General features: G+C 38.9%; 1 protein-coding gene across 1 annotated transcript in view; it reads left to right on the top strand.

Moving 5' to 3' along the window:
• Nucleotides 1-15,762, top strand: part of SNAPC3 (small nuclear RNA activating complex polypeptide 3) — an 18,753-nt gene extending 2,991 nt beyond the window's left edge. The window contains exons 2-9 of the mRNA XM_021525529.3: nucleotides 3,252-3,329; nucleotides 4,536-4,620; nucleotides 6,446-6,550; nucleotides 7,121-7,270; nucleotides 10,698-10,780; nucleotides 12,020-12,184; nucleotides 13,217-13,324; nucleotides 15,001-15,762. Coding sequence (XP_021381204.2) covers nucleotides 3,252-3,329; nucleotides 4,536-4,620; nucleotides 6,446-6,550; nucleotides 7,121-7,270; nucleotides 10,698-10,780; nucleotides 12,020-12,184; nucleotides 13,217-13,324; nucleotides 15,001-15,148 — 922 coding nt within the window. The 3' untranslated portion in view covers nucleotides 15,149-15,762. The remainder of the gene's footprint in view (nucleotides 1-3,251; nucleotides 3,330-4,535; nucleotides 4,621-6,445; nucleotides 6,551-7,120; nucleotides 7,271-10,697; nucleotides 10,781-12,019; nucleotides 12,185-13,216; nucleotides 13,325-15,000) is intronic.
• The last annotated feature ends 532 nt before the right edge of the window (nucleotides 15,763-16,294 follow it).

The following is a 16,294-nucleotide window of genomic DNA, read 5'->3' as shown; positions in this document are numbered from 1 at the left end:
AAAAACTTTGTGTCTTCCCTCACTTGTATTTGATTCAGTAAGAATGCCTTGCATATTGCACAAGTGGTATGCTGAAAATCAATATGAAGATTGCTCATGTTTTCATCAGATTTTAAATAGGTGTCATACGTCTTTATCTGGAAGATTGCAGCAGTAATTCTCTTAAATAACCAAGGTGTCAAAAGAGTAAAATTTTAGGTTTTGTTCAAATGCCTCACGAGTCTGTGAGCAAAGGAGTTTATCCTGGTATTCATAATTGATGCTTGATGACTGACGTCCTTGAGTGCTGGAGATGCTGAGTTGAGTTATTCTGTTTTTTCTTCTGTATGATGTGTTGCTTGCATGTGTAGGGCAGGCTGAGCCTCAAATCACTGTGGGTTTTAGGTAGGTCAAGAGAGGTGAGGCTTGCAGGTACCTTATTCAACTTCAGCCCTAGTTCACCTTCTTTTTTTATTAGAAGGGATAGTTGTAAATATCTCTTGGGACGTGTTATAAAGCTGCATTAAGCTAGCATTAACGTCTTAACGTATTAGTATTTAGTGTCTTTTGGTATTAGTGTCTCAAAGGTGATGAAAGTACTACCTTTAAAATATATTCAATATAAAGAGAAATATGAACGTTGTAACTACTTATTATAAAGTATCAGGTCAAATACTAAAATATCTTTGAATTTCTAAAAGAGAAAATTTGTTGTGCTGCTAGAATATTCTGGGAAAAGTAAAGTCACAGACTTTGAAGACTTCATTGGTAGTCTGCTTCCAAGTCTACATTTCCAGAGAGCTCTCTTTGGCCTTTTTATTTCTGATCACCTAAAAATATTTTTGTAGGGGACATAAATTTAATTTGTGCATGCAGGGAATAGTCTCTGTGGGGATGCAGTAGGATCCCAAGCTTGTGGCAGTCAGGAGTGAGGTGTTCCTAGTGAAAACTCTGTATTGCACACACTCTCATGTCTTAGGTGTCTGACAGTAACTTTGCCTTAATTTCTGGAGGGATCAGCATATAATTCCTGTTTGTAAAGCCTGGCTTCCTCAGGACCATAGACCAAGTATTGTTTATGTGGTTCCACTGGCAGCAGTGGAGTTACGCAGGGGGAGCTCCAGCATGGCCTGTGTGTAAGGCCGACAGCAAAGCCTTTCAAGAATTCAGTGCATGTGAGACAGTGACATATGTAATTAACTGACTGACTTTCAATACTAAAAAAGGTGCTCTGCTTTTCTTTCAGAAATTGAGGGTTTCTGACTTTTCAGGAGTGAGAAGTGGCAGTACTAGTGCTTGCAAGACTCCATGGAACTTGTCAAGGCTTCAGTGTATCCCTTCAGAGTAACAAGCTTTCAGTCCTCACAAGGAAAAAGAGGAAGCAGTTCTAATGTCAACTATTTTACATAGTGTCTCTTTGTAGCAGCTTTTTTGGGGATGTTAGTTTTTTCCCTGAAACAGGCAATTAATGGTCATGTTGTGGATAGCGCAGCCAGGGATCCCACCTAGGGCTATGGGAAGAAAGAAAAACACAGGTGCTGTTTAGCAAGTTCTGACATATTGTTGGTGGGTTATGGCACAGAAGGGAAATGGGGAACTATTGCCTTTGATGTGAGTGAAAGTTCACAATGGTAGGTAATAAACATTTTCAGATCCTGCATATAATTCCTGTGATGTTTAAAGGACTAAATACAAAGTTATTTCCTCAAAATGGTATATTTATATGAATATCATATATATTCAAGTGACTTGGACTCTTTGGTGAATGGGATCACTGATCCATGTGCCAGGAGACTTTGGATAAATAATTTTGTCATATTGTCAGTTTTACAGAAAGGGTCAGTTGTGAGTTGATTTGTCTGTCAGGGGATATCCTTTACTTGATTATGTAGGCTGCTCATAACACACCACTATGCTGCCTGAAGAACAGCCCCATCTAAAAGGTAGAACTGTGTTCTCCAAAGTGCTGTTCTCCATCTTTCTGTTAGTTGGATTAATATTTCTCAGCTGTCTTTCAGTCAGTGTTTGACACAGGATTAACTTGGCTGTCTCTGCCTGTACTTCCTGAAGTGGGAATCTAAGGAAAAGGTCCATTCTGTTTCTAGCAGGTTGTGGCTCATTACTGCAAAATTCCTTTTAAAATTATGCTTCTGGAAGAATACAATTTTTTCAGTAACTTTAAAAAAATATTTTGAGATGAAAACTGTGAAACTTAAGAAAGTTTAAAATTTTGTATGTTGCTAAATGGTAAGTAACTAAACAATAGTAAATTTATATTACTGTCAATATAGAATGACTTGATTGCTGATCAGAGCAAAGCCATCTCTTCACAATCAAAATTTTGTCTCTGACTTTTGCTTATGTCTCTGACTTTTACTTATTGTTGGCAGGTAACGGCTGATTCCAGATTTCTATTTCTGAATTACTTTGTATTCCTATGCAGTTGCACTCCAAAGCGTTGTTCATTACTGTAATGATATTATTGTTGACATGGGGAATGTTATAAGATTATAATGAAAAAGAAAATAATGAAATCATAAATATTATTGAGGATAAATGGTACAGTCCAAAAGGTTTTCCTGGACTTCACCAGTGGTAATTTTGTCCCATAAAGAGATGGGTTTGCTCAAGAGTTTGCTGGGATTTAAACTGCAGGTAGAATTTGGCACTGGAGTTATCTCTGCCTTTAAATGGTCTGCAAAAGTGGAGAGACAAAAGCAATAAAGTGTGATTGAAAGCAGGTCCTTTATTTTACATATTTTTTCCTCAGACTATTTTTAAACTGAATAAAATTCTATTGTGATTAATGCAAAATGCTTCTGGGAAGAACTGCAGAAGTGGGGGATGTACATATGATGATTCCTCTGAATCTGGTGTGCTGCAGTGCACAACCTGAAATGGGAACTCATAAATGGGACCAGGTGGTGAAACCACCTCCAGGTTCCTGCCTCTCATACTTCTACAGAGACGGTGAGAAATCATTGCTGTGTCCATAGAGGATAGCTCTAGATTTAGATTAGGTATCAGGTAGAAATTTTTTACTTAGTAGAGTGGTGAGGCAGTGGAACAGGTTGCCTAGAGAATTTGTGGATGCTACATTTCTAGAAGTGATCAAGACCAGGTTGAATGTGTCCCTGAGCAACCTGGTCCAGTGAAAGGTGTCCCTGCCAATGCTGATGGGGGGAATGGAACAAAATGATCTTTTAAAGTCTCTTCCAACCCAAACTGTTCTATGATTCTGTGATTCTATTTGTTATTGTTTATTGTTCTAGCATTGATATGTTAATGTCTTCTGAAAAAGAAGAGGACTCAGATGTTATTCCTGAAGATAGCAGTCTGCTCACTCTTCGGTATGCTGTTACAGTGCTCTCACAATACCCTTATTTTGGGTGGGGTGAAAAATCAGAATGGAAGCTTGGCTGGCTGCTTGTTCCCTTTACAGGCAATGCTTTCTGAAACACTGTACAAAAATACCATAAGGGTGGAAACACCAGCTTATGTTAGCATAATTGTTATGAGTCTTCTGAATGCTTAGGAACTATTTTATTAAGATATACACAATATGCCTTCTTTCTTATTGAAAAAGGATTTCTGGATGTAGGTGCTTCTGAAGTAGTGTCTAAGTTAGGAGTCTGCAGGGGCCTTCTGATAATCATATGTGTGAGGTTCCTCCAAATAAACTTTTCTCATACCTCTAGTAACTCGCAGCCATGCTGTAACAACCAGACTGTAAGGACTGATACTGCATCCAGATAACATCTTTATCTGAGCCCACTCTGTTTTGTTGAGTTTTCTTTTGTTCATGGAATTTGTTGATAAACTGGTACATTCCAGAGAATAACCAGTAAGGTTTCTATCAGTTGGCAAACTTGGCCAGTTCATGTCTTTGCACTGCTTTACATAGCACTAATGTAAAGAAATGTGTTTAGAACTGTGATCAGTGTTAAGCCTGATTGTTACTGAAAACGCTTGTGGGGAGGTCTGGAGGATAAATAAACTTGTCCTGGATATTAAGGGCTGGGTGTACATGCAGTGGTTAAATACATGTAATTTAGTAAGTATTCTACTTATGATATTCTTTCTTCTACAACTGATAATGAAGGTTTGGTTTTGGGTTTTCTAAAATGTCTATGCTATGGGGCTGAGAAAGAGTATTTATGGGTTGTTTCTTTCCTTGTGTTTTGCTTGAACATGAATTCAATTTTTTTGAAGTAGAAAGAATTGTTGAAACAATTTCTTCAAAGGTCGCAAAGTGTTTTGTCCTAGGACAATCTCTTCAAACAACATTTTGTTGTTTTTTGTTGTGAGCGTAAAATTGTTCACAAACAACATGTCATTTGCACATGAGGGGGAAAAAGCCTACAAGCTGAAATCCACAGATTTTATGAGAGTCAGGAGATGAGTATTTTAAGTTAGTCTGTCCCACTAAGACAAACAGGAATTCTGCTCTTTGAAAGCTGCTCTGGTGTAGCTTGTGTCATTTAAATATATTAAATTCTTGAAATTCTACATGGAAATTGTTGAATGAAATTTTGTCTTGTGTTCCTGCTCCTCAGAATTAGAAAGAAGGCCTTAGACAGGAGAGAAGAAAAAATTATTGTGGATCGGGCTTGCAGACAAGAAACTCTTACCTATGAGATGGTAAGTTGCCTGTCATCTTATAGGCTCTCAAGACAGCCAAAATCCAACTTCTGGTTGTTTTTTTATTAATCACTATGAAATGTACACTGAAAATGTTTGCAGATGCAAGTTTGCCGGTAACGATCAAAGAGATTTTATAGAAAGATAGGACAGGAAGTCTGCTCTTTACTGTCTGTTAAAACTGGTTGTACTTAGGGAGGAAATCTATCTTATTGCCACTATATTACTGCTTTTTTTTAAAAGTGCTGTGAACTTAAAGCTAGACATAGAGCTAGACAAAATGTGTAATAGTCTTGCTCCTGGAGTCTAATGTTGGAATCTAAGCTTCAGTGTGTGAATAATTTTGAGCTAATTTCAGTAGGGCTGAGAGAAGACAACAGTAACAGTGGTGGTAAATTCCTAATTCTGAGCTTTGCAAACTGAGTTTTTTCAGCCATTTTGAACTGCCAGGAACCAAGAGTGTAGTCACCATGAAAAACCTTATTGGAATTTTTTAACTGTGCTTAATAGGTTTGAGTTTTTTTAATGATTTCTTCTTAACCACTGTAGTCATAAACAGCAAAACCTTATTTCATAAATGCTCATAGAACCATTAAAGTTAAAAGATCTTTAGGATTGTTGAACCCAACCATTATCTTAGCACTGCCAGATCCACCACTAAACTGTGTCCCTAAGCACTACATATACACATTCTCTGAACTCTTTCAGGGACACTGAAGTGCTGGAGTCTATGGCTTTAACTGCTGCAAAAATTAGGGACATAAGTGTAGTGAGGGAAGATCCTCATGTGACCATTAGACTTTTTTTCCCCTTGAGGTTTCCTGGTCTGTTGTGAGTTATCATGTTTCAGCTGTTCAGAGACCCAGGCACATTATGTAAACTACTCTGCTGGGCTCTTAGTCTGGGGAATATCTGAGAAAATATTAGCAACAGAAACCTTCATAAAGGGTTTCAATCAGTACTGCTGTATTCATTGCAAGAATGAGCACATGGTAATTTATTTCATTCTTTAAGCAGGCTGTGTCAGAGCTGTGATTCTGTGGCTGGGACCACAATGCCTTCGTACAGGAGGAGAGCAGTAAGAAACATGAGTTCAAAATGTGTCACATGAAGAAGGCAGGTGTGAGGCAGAAAGCACAAATATCTCTGCATCTCACAGGAGTACAAATTCCTGTTACTAAATCTGAAGAATACTCTATGTTGGTGGGAGGTGTTTGTGCAGGAGCACACTCTTGATTAATTGGAAAAGGAGGAAATGGCCACAGAAAAGTACCTTCCCTCATTTTCACAGCTGGGCTGTGTATTAAACACAAAGCAGGTGAAAATGTAGGAATCATTTACTTCTTTTCTAAAACACAGTACTGTGGCAAGGGCAGTGATAGGTTTTGGGTTTTGATTTTGGAGAAATTGTGGCCTCCAGAAATGTCTAGCTTCCCTAATATGAAGAAGTGTTGCACTGTAATTTTCATGTATTTCATTCTGTGTATATTTTCTAGATTAGTGTTTCCCATATTAAGGGTTACAATCCTCCTTTACATATGAAAACATTCAAAGAGCATTTCAACAACGCTGAGAAATGAAGGAACATGCTTACAGTTGGTAATTGGAGCAATTTGTCACTTTTCCACCTTGGAGAAAGGAGGCTGTTTTCAATTCAGAAGGCTACATAGTCAAAAATGAGTTAGCATTTCTCAGCATTTCTCAGACTGTTGCCCAGTGTTTATTATGTGTGTGTGTATACATATATAAATATTTTTTATACCTTTAAATATATGTATGTTTGCCAGTATAATATATATATATGTGTGCGTATATGTTTTTCTAGGAGTCACATGCAATTGGAAAGAGGCCAGACAATCCATCAGATCTAATTGAGGAGGGTGAACTACTTTTAACGCTGAACATCTTTTATCCTGTTATATTTCAGAAGGTTGGTATGAAATTTCTCTGGGTAGTATTCTGATTCTTTCCTATTCAGGTAATGTCTTGCTCTCCCAAGCAGTTAAAATCAGTGAGTCTACTGATGACATGTGGTAAACTCTTCAACTCCGATAATTTCTTATGGCTTTTTCAGAATCTGGCTTTCATTCTGTTAGTGGTTTACATAACAAAACTTGTACAATAATTACACAGTAGTTAATTTATTTTACAGAAAACTCAAAACCTGAAAATAAATACATGAAAACTAAAGTATTTTTTCTTGGTTTGGGGTAAGTGAGCTCAGACTTTCTGTCTTTTCTGCACTTTCTGGTGGAGAATGTAAGATTTGAAGTGTAGCATGTAACTCTGGTGGAGAATGTAACAATTGAAATGTAACTCATATGTAACATTTGAATAAAACTATTAAGTATCAGTCTTAGGAGAGGCTCTGGCAAGATGCAGTTCAGAGAAGTGATGTGCCAGATGCTGCCAGTAATGACCTTAAGCTGTCAAATGAAGAGCAGTGCTGATGCTGACAAGTAATAATTTATCTGGAGTTTGTATTCTGTGTTCTTTGTAGCATAAAGATCACAAACCCTACCAAACAGTCCTTGTACTGGGCAGCCAGAAACTCACTGAGCTGAGAGACTCGATTTCCTGCGTCAGTGACCTCCAGATAGGTGGTGAGTTCAGCAGTCAGCCAGATCAAGCACCAGAGCACATCAGCAAGGTAAAACTTTCTATGTGGAGCCCTCTACCTATATAGGAGTCTTGAAAACATAGAAAGAGAGGCAGAGTTTTGTTTTGTTGTTTTTTCTTCAGCACTAAATTCAGCTGCATTGGTTCTGCCTGTTGGTTGCACTGAAAGTAAATACTTCATAGCAGCATTACCAAGATGACTTGTTCTGTGCAATATCAAGGAAAACATCATCATTGCTACTGCTAGGAAATAGAAACACAAGCAGTGAGTTTTGTGTAGATATATTCCTGTGAGCTAATTTTATTTTGAGCTGTATTCTGAAACACCAGAGGTAATAGCTTAATCCCACTAATAATAATATCATCCCACTGTGCTTTGTTGTTTGCAACTGGATGCTAATGGAATGTAGGGATGAAGATTATTCTTCTCTCTCAAAGTTGCTATGTATTCTCTGGGTATGAGCAAAACAAGTCATCTAGTTGAAAATACTGAAATGAAATAATTTTGATTATATATCGTATGACATATAATTATATGTCATATCATAGAATGGTTTACATTGAAAGAGATTTGTGGAGGTCATCTGGTCTACTCCCTCTGCTCAAGCAAGGCCCTCTGCTCAAGGCAGTTTTCCATGACCGTATCCTGACGTTTTTTGCATATCTCAAATGATGGAGGTTGCAAAACCTCCTTGGACAGCCTCTGTCAGTGTTCAGTCACCTGTGTCAGTAAAGCATTTCTTGAGGTTCAGGGGGAGCTGCATGTGTTTCAGTTTGTGCTTATTGACTCTGATCCTGTCCCTTGGGACTGCTAACATGAGCCTGGCCCCTCCTTTGCACCCTCCTTAGAGGTATTGTATATGTTAATGAGATTCCCCTACCTGAGCTTTCTCTTTAGGATTCTAACTCACAGCTCTCTTAACCACTGGTTTTAGGAGAAATGCTGCAGTCCCTTCATCTTCATGGCCCCTGTGGGACTCTTTCTCCAGTATATCCATGTCTCCCTTCTACTGAGCAGTCAAGAATTGAAGACAGGCCTTTAGGTAAGGCCTCACTAGTGTTGAGGAGAACTGAAGGATTGCCTCCCTTGACCTGCTGGTGGTATTTTATCTAATGCAGCACAGGATCCCATCTGCTCTGTTGGCTGTCTTTGCTGAAAGGACACGTTGTTGCTTCATGCTCAGTTTGGGACCTACCAGGATCTCTGGGTCCTTTTTGCCAAGCTGTTCTCCAGCTGAGTAACCCTCAATAAACAGTGGAGCATCAGCTTGTTTATCCCCAGGGGCAAGACCTTGTACTTCTCCTTGCTCAACCTCACCAAGTTCTTGTTGGCCCATTTCTCTGGGCTGTTAATATCCCCCTGTCTGGCAAAAGGATCATCTGGTGTATCAGCCACTCCTTACAGTTTTGTGTCAGCAGCAGAGAGGGTAATGGTAGCAGATAGAAGTGAATCGAAGAGTCTGAATCTAAAGCACATTCCTACTACTGTGTCTTTATGCAGGTCATCTGAGAAGTCCTGTCTTTGGAAAAGCAGGCAGCCTAGATTTAATAGCTCAAAGAGGCCTCTGGGCACAAATGAGCATCCCAGACTGGTCTGATGATGGAGAGTAAAATAAAATAAAAAATAGAATAAAAAAGGAATCTTTATTGAGTCCTTAAAGGGTGGTTGAGGGAGAAAAAGAGGCTCAAGGGAGACATTATCACTCTCTAGAGCTATCTGAAAGGAGGGAGAAGAGGGTGTAGCCAGGTCAGGGGTCAGTTCTCCTGGGTAACAAGAGACAGGATGAGAGGAAATGGCCTCAAATTGCACCAAAGAAGGTTTAGATTGGATATTAGGAAACATTTCTTCACTGCAAGGGTGGTCAGACATTGGAACAGGCTAGTCAGGGAAGTGGTAGAATCATCAGCCGTGAAAGTGTTCAAAAATGTGTGGATGTGGCACTTGGGACTTGCTTAGTGGTGAACATGTCAGTGCTGGGTTAATGGTTGGACTTGATGTTCTCAGAGGTCTTTTATACCTTGATGATTCTATGATTCTATTCCAACCACTTCCTGGGGCCTCCGCATACATAGTGGCTGCTTTGGAAGACAAATGCTTTCACCATGAATGGCCCCTTCCTCTTTTCCTACAGCTTTATTGCTGAGTGCAGCATCATATGATGTGGGACGTCCTTTGGGTCAGTGTGGGTCAGCTCTCCCAGCTACATTCCCTCTCAGCCTCTCACCCAGCCCCAGCCCACTGCTCTTGGGGAGACTCGGAGAGACAGACTTGAAGCTGTGCAAGCACTCCTCAGTGGTACCAAAACACTGGTGTATTATCGACTCCCCTTTGCAAAAAATGCAGAGCATGCACAGAGGCTGCTGTGAGGAAAGTTAACTCCATACCACATTAACTCTCTGTGTATTTGATCAGAACACAAAATACTTTTTACTGAGATGACAGAGAATTATTGAAGTCTTGTCCCCTGCACACATGCAGGGCATGCATGCACAGCTACGCATGAGAGCACTTCCTGGTCACATCTGTATAAACAAGTCAGACAGGCAATTCTGGAAGGTCCAATCACCTCACTTCTAGGGTCTCACAAGAAAATCTATCATCCTTCAAAATTCTTACTTAATTACAAAGTTTGTCACATGTAGATAGTCCATTTGTAACATTCCATCAAAGATAATTAACAGTTTTTATGACACTCATACCAGCAGCACAAGAGTCATCAGATGCCAAATCAACTCCAGAAGCTGAGCTAAACATCAACTTGCAGTCACTATGTTCTCTAAACCATATTTCTGAGTGCCACATTCACACAACTTTTCAACATTCCCAGGGATGGTGATTTCATCACATCCCTGAGCAGCTTATTCCAATGCCTGAGCATCACCTACTGATGGGAAATAAGGGAATAAATTGTCTTTTCTTTTGCTTTGCTTCTGTATGCAGCTTTTGCTTTTTCTCATTTAACTGCCTTTATCTGAACTCATGAGCTTGCTAGTCTTTGTTTTCCCAGTCCTGCTAAGTGAGTGAGAAAGCAGGTGGTCAGGTATCTGGTAGCCACCCAAAGTAAACACAGTGCATCTTGCTAATTTTTTTAAATATTATTTTGTTAAAGTCAGTGCCTTGCAATTACTGAGATTGTGCAGTGATGCATATGTTCTTGTTCTTTGTTTTTGTAGAAGTCCATAATTTCTGTGATGGGGACAGAAATAAGAGAAGAGCATTAAAGTAACCTGTAATGGCTTGAGAACAATATCAGCAGAGTAGCTCATAGTTAGCAATCATATGAGCCTAGCTGTCACATCAGCATCTACAATCACAGCAGAATTTTTCTTACACACCTGTAGAATGATCTCTCTTAATATAATTTAGATACCTAAAATATTTGGATTTTTGACATGTTCTTGTTTAAGTTGTTTATTCTCTCATAACACTAATGGAGACTTCTCTCTTTGTCTCTCAGGATCTCTACAAATCTGCCTTCTTCTATTTCGAAGGCATCTTCTATAATGATAAAAGATACCCAGAGTGCAGAGATTTGAGCAGGTATGGTATTTGTTGACTAAGGAAAACCTTAAGGAACATAAAATTGTTTTCATTTTGTTTATGACTTGTGGTGCTACAGATACTGGGATGTCTAGAGTATTAAGCTGGAATGGACTTTTCTTGCTGTTTATCCATGATGAATTGGTTTTTACAGAGAAGTTTAACTTTACTCACTCTACCTACTCCTTCCATTCTCTTCCCTTTTGAAAAGAGTATGTATCCATTTTTTAACCTGCAAATGCTGTTTTGCTCTACTTGCGATCAGATTTCTGTGTAAAGTGACAGGTGCCATTTTGTACTGGGTTTTTAAGTACCTTCCCTACTTGTGATGGGAATCAAAAGACTTGCCTGTGAGGTAGAAGATGTGTGAGAAAGACAAGAAGCTGTGTGGCAGTAGTTTTCCTGCTCAGTCTTGAAAACATGCTGAATGCCTTAATTGCAAAGTCAACACGAGGTCTGTGTGACCGATCAGAAAAGGAATTCGATATTTTAAGGAAAAATGGTCTTGCTGATATGCTAGTGAGATTTAGGAGATCAAAATGTTTGAAATGGTTGGTATGGAAGAACTGACTCTGTTGGACCCTGTTGTTCTGACAGACTTTGTACGGGACTTCAGGGAAATTAATATTTTACTTCCTGTCTTTCTGTCTGTGAACAACAGTTGTTTTCACAGAAGGGCTTGCTATAGCCTACACATACATAGCTTGCAGAGTTAGATGCCTTGTGTGTAGGAGTGTGCTCAAAAGCTAAAAGAAATTTATAGTAGCCAGTGGCCTTCCAGTCATGAATTTTGGAAATGTGAGTGCACTTGTCAGCTTTATGTTTCTCCTTGACAAAAACAAAATTTAAAAAAAAAGCGCTTTTTAATACTTTAAAATGAAGTCATTGACCAAGAGGGTAAAATAACCTGCTAGTAACTTGAATTATTTGACTTAAGAAATCTTGTACTGCAAACAGTCTGACCTGGATGGGTGCCATCAGAAGCATACACATCTAAAGCTCCTCAGGAAGCTGCCTGGTGAGGACTGAAAGGCAGATGTTCTACAGGAGCAGTGAACAGTTCTATGGTGTTGTAGTATTGCTGTAAAATCACCTTAAATTACTACCAAATATTGTGAACTGTTTTGATTTCCATCATTTAACCATTCTCATTGAAGTATTTTGCATGTCCCCAAGTGATCTTTTTCTCTGTATTCAGTGTTCATAGCTTTGCTGTGCTGATGGCTTTTCTGTTTTCAGAACAATTATAGAGTGGTCAGAATCTCATGACAGAGGCTATGAAAATCTTCAATCTGTTAAGATGGAGGACTATGTATTTAATGATTTATATCTCAAAATTGGCTTTCCATACCTTTACTGTCACCAAGGGAACTGTGAACATATCATTATAATCACAGATATAAGGTAAGTAGCTATTCTTTGGGAGTCCTTGGGCAAATGAAAGTAAGGCTTCTCTGGACAAACTTCAGACATTAATGCTGAATGTTTGTTAGACTGACTTACTTGCTTTAAGATTATTCTGCTGCCTTCTGCAGAGCTTAAATTTTTCTTCCATATACATGGGAGTATATCTGAAAAAAGGAGAGTAATTTTCCTTGCTTTTTTATTTTTAATTTGTGTACAAAGACTGCTTTGCAATTAGTGTGCTGTGACTGCTGTGTAACAGGAATGGTAACCACAGTGTCAAGATCTTTCTACATAGAGCAAATGTGTGGCAGATTTATGTACTGATTGTGGAGCACCAGGGAGCAGAATGTTGTACGCTGTGGCTGGACTCAACTGAACAATTAGTTTGAACTAGAAGCTAAGGGACAGGAACTGGAAACATAATAGAGGAATGGAAATAGTGGGTTGAGGTGGATAGGCCAGGAAGAGAAGGAGAATGTGATAGTGACCGTGAGGTGGCAGCCACATCAAGAGTAGAACTGTTGTGTAGACTTTGCTCAGTGCATAACTAGAGAGAGCACTCCTGTGGTTGTCTGTAGTGGGTGACAGGTAATTTTCTGTTCCCTGATGCTACATCAGGAGCCTGATGTAGCAAAGTATTGATAATACATGGTGCTTTCCAAAAGGAGCATAACCTAGAGGAAAGCATAGATGTTGCACATAAATGATCTGAAGAGTCACCTGACAGTAGTTTGTTGGTCTGTGTAGGAGATAAAAGCTTTAAAAAGACCACAGAAAGGAGATGGTCTGAAGACTTCTGTGTTACTGCACAAACTGAATTTACTTGTGACCATAAAATCCACAGATGGTGCAACTAGCAGCCTATCTCCAGATCCTCATCTGTGTTAAGAAATGTTAAGCAGAAGTCCAGCTGGAGTTTAAATGGGAATTGAAATAATATCTTAACTTCATGTCCATGCTTATGTTGAGATAAATTTCAGTATGGAAACATCTTTATTGTATGTGTTGTATTTATTTATTTCCCTCAAGGCTTATTCATCATGATGACTGTCTGGATAGGACTCTATATCCCTTGCTCGTCAAGAAACATTGGCTATGTACCAGAAAATGTTTTGTGTGCAAGATGTATACAGCAAGGTATGCTACAGTCTTGATGTTATTGTTGTCTTAATTCTTTCTAGGTGCTGCTGTTAACTTAAAAAAAATAGTAAAAATCAAAGCTCTGTATGTATTTCCTAATAAAAATAATCTTCACTTTTAAAGCAGTTGACCTCTCTCTTACCAGGAAGAGGCTTCCTGCAGGTAGTGTTCATTTGGAATTGATTCAGGAGTTAATAAGAACTAAATGAGTAAAAGATTAATTATTTGGCTCATGCTCTTTTCCATATCCAGAGCTTGACTATCTTATGAATTGCTTTTGAAAATCCTGCTTTTGGGGGAAATGCTGCATTTTTCTCTTTTGAAAGATTTGTTTCAACTTAATTTACCAAAAATCATGCTTTTGTTTAATCTAGCATCTGTGCAGGTGTAGAACTGTCTAACTCTAATATAATAAAATCTAGAGATTTTTAAAAGGCATTTAAGTTGCCTCACAGGAAACTCCTAACCTCAACCTGAAAATTGTGTGCTCCGCAGCTGTTCTTGAAGAGACTCTTTGTGATTTTCTGCTCTTAAAAGAGCAAAATATGAATTTTATGCTCTTTATACACTTTAGTGATATTAATTTAGATACAAGACAGACTTTCAATAAACAGTAGAAATTTTTCTAAAGACTAGGTTAGGCTCCATGATTTTATAGATCTAAATTATTTATTTGCAAAAACACTGGTTGCTTGTTTTTCCCTCACAACAATTTAATGCGCTCAGCCTCTGTTTGACGCAGCCACTGTGTCTTCATTGTCTTGCTTGTTTGGCCTTAGACATCTCTGGAATCAGGCAAAGAGCCAATTCCCCTTGAGATGGGAGTCCATCCTAGCGTTCCGAGCAGTGCTGTGAGGATGCCTTTACAATATAATCTGTGAGGCATTTGGCCATAAGGGGAGGTGGAGCCAAAGGGTCAATATGGGGGAAAGATGGGATGGGGAGGGCATTACCAGAGGTGATGTAAATGCATTAAATTAAAACCAGGATTAAGCACTAAGCTGAAGTAGGGACATGCTAAACCATAGACAGCAGAGCTGCTTTGGCTGGCTGTCCAGTGTGTTCTAATCTGTGCAGATAGCATCTGTAATCACCAGAGGCCTTCAGCTGTTGTGGCCTCTTGAGTGCTATCATAAATTAATTACTCAGTGACATGGCAGGCTCTCCTTGTACATGTTAACTTGTGTTCACGTTAACTTCAGTGCTTGCTGGAGTGTGCTGCAATACTCACCTGGTCTTGTCTGCATCATTTGGGTCCTGTTTTTAGACTCCTAGATGGTTTTGATTACTCAGAAGAGCTTGGGTCAGTACATGTCTGCTTCATTTCAGAGTTTCTTGTATTAAGGGAAAAAAAGATTTATGATTTAGGTGGCCACAGAGTGGACAGAATATTCCTGTTATTTTTTTTTTTAATGCACTGTACCAGCAGCACAGGTTTGAGGAGTTTCTCAGGAAGTGCTGCTGGAGCTGCTGGGATTAACAAGGAATGGGCGGGGACTTTGGAAATGAGCTGTATGCTGGGATAGGAGATATGCAATATAGGTAGAACCTTGTGTATATAAAATTATTACCGATGTTTGTTGCTGCCATCCCCAGTCCTGAGTAAAATGTTGAGATGTTTGCCACAAGTGTGTTGCACTCATAAGAAAACACTTGTGTTTTATAACCTGCAGGTGGGTAACCAACAAAGACAGTCTGGCACCGGAGGATCCTTGTTTCTTCTGTGATGTTTGTTTTCGGATGCTCCATTATGATGCAGAAGGAAATAAACTGGGGGAGTTTCTTGCATATCCTTATGTTGATCCTGGGATTTTCAACTGAAATTGACATGTGCCATGATTAATTCATTGAATGACATTGTTTAATCTGTTGTTCTGGCTGTTAAAACCCACTGGACAGCATGGGGTTTGAGCATACTGCTGCAGGGTTTCAGGTTAGGCATGTAATCCTCTCCCATGAGCTGGAAGGAGCCCTTTGCACTTGAAGACTGTCTGGTGTGTTTTTCTGAGTAAGTATGTATGATTTTACAGAATAAGTTGTCATGGAAAAATGTAATACACTTTTACAACATTCCAGTAGTTTGGATGCTATGGACTGTAAAGTGTGGATGTTTGAGAATACCTGGCAAAAGAAACCATGATTTTGAGAAGTTCTGTGTATCCAAGGCTCTGTAAACTGTGAAAGAGAACATGATCTGTATATAGCTTACCTTGAAAACACTGAATTTGTAGGGAAGAGAACGCTTTCTGAAAGAGAAGCTCAGAATACTGGTTTAACTCCTAGGTCTTTCCTACAAATGAAAGCTTGCATCTGAAGGCTTTTGTTGTCCCTGGTTTCTGACTCTGAAGACTGATTCTGTAGAGAGGAAACTCCATTTCACCATAACTGAATTGTAGCCTGCCTTTTAAATAAATTTGCCAACTATTTACAGTGTATGCAGTGTTCATTGTGCACCTTTTTATTTTGTATCATTCTGTTATTGTAATGTAATGTTTTTTTAAATTACAATGGGGTGAATTTGTAGTTCATACAAGTCTATTGTTAAACTGAAACACTGTCAAGACAGGATATTCTTTTTCTTAAAGTCTTCTGGAATTAATATGGTAGTCGAGATCTTTGTTCTAGGAAAGTTAAAGCTAACAGCTTTTCCTTTGAAAACTTCAGCTAGTTCTGGTTGGGGGAAGACAGCCTGCTCTGACAATCCACATACAGAAGGGTGACAAACTGAATCCTGTTGAGGTCCTGTAGCTGCAGATTCAAGACATCTTAGATGTCTTGAAACAAAGGTATCTGAAGCACCTGCAGGACTCCATTTATTACTCCCATATCTTACTGCTTTCTAGTGGTGTATTAAGTCATTTGGATATAAATCCATGTGGTTTTTTAGGAACAACAAAAAAAAAGTGGGTTTTTTGTCCTGTCTTGTAAACCAGCCAGCTGTTGGCCTGTGTATTTCAATGAACCAAC

The sequence above is a fragment of the Lonchura striata genome, chromosome Z, assembly GCF_050655825.1.
Source record: "Lonchura striata isolate lonStrDom1 chromosome Z, ASM5065582v1, whole genome shotgun sequence".
Lineage (NCBI taxonomy): Eukaryota > Metazoa > Chordata > Aves > Passeriformes > Estrildidae > Lonchura > Lonchura striata.
This window is presented reverse-complemented; position numbering and strand designations above follow the sequence as displayed.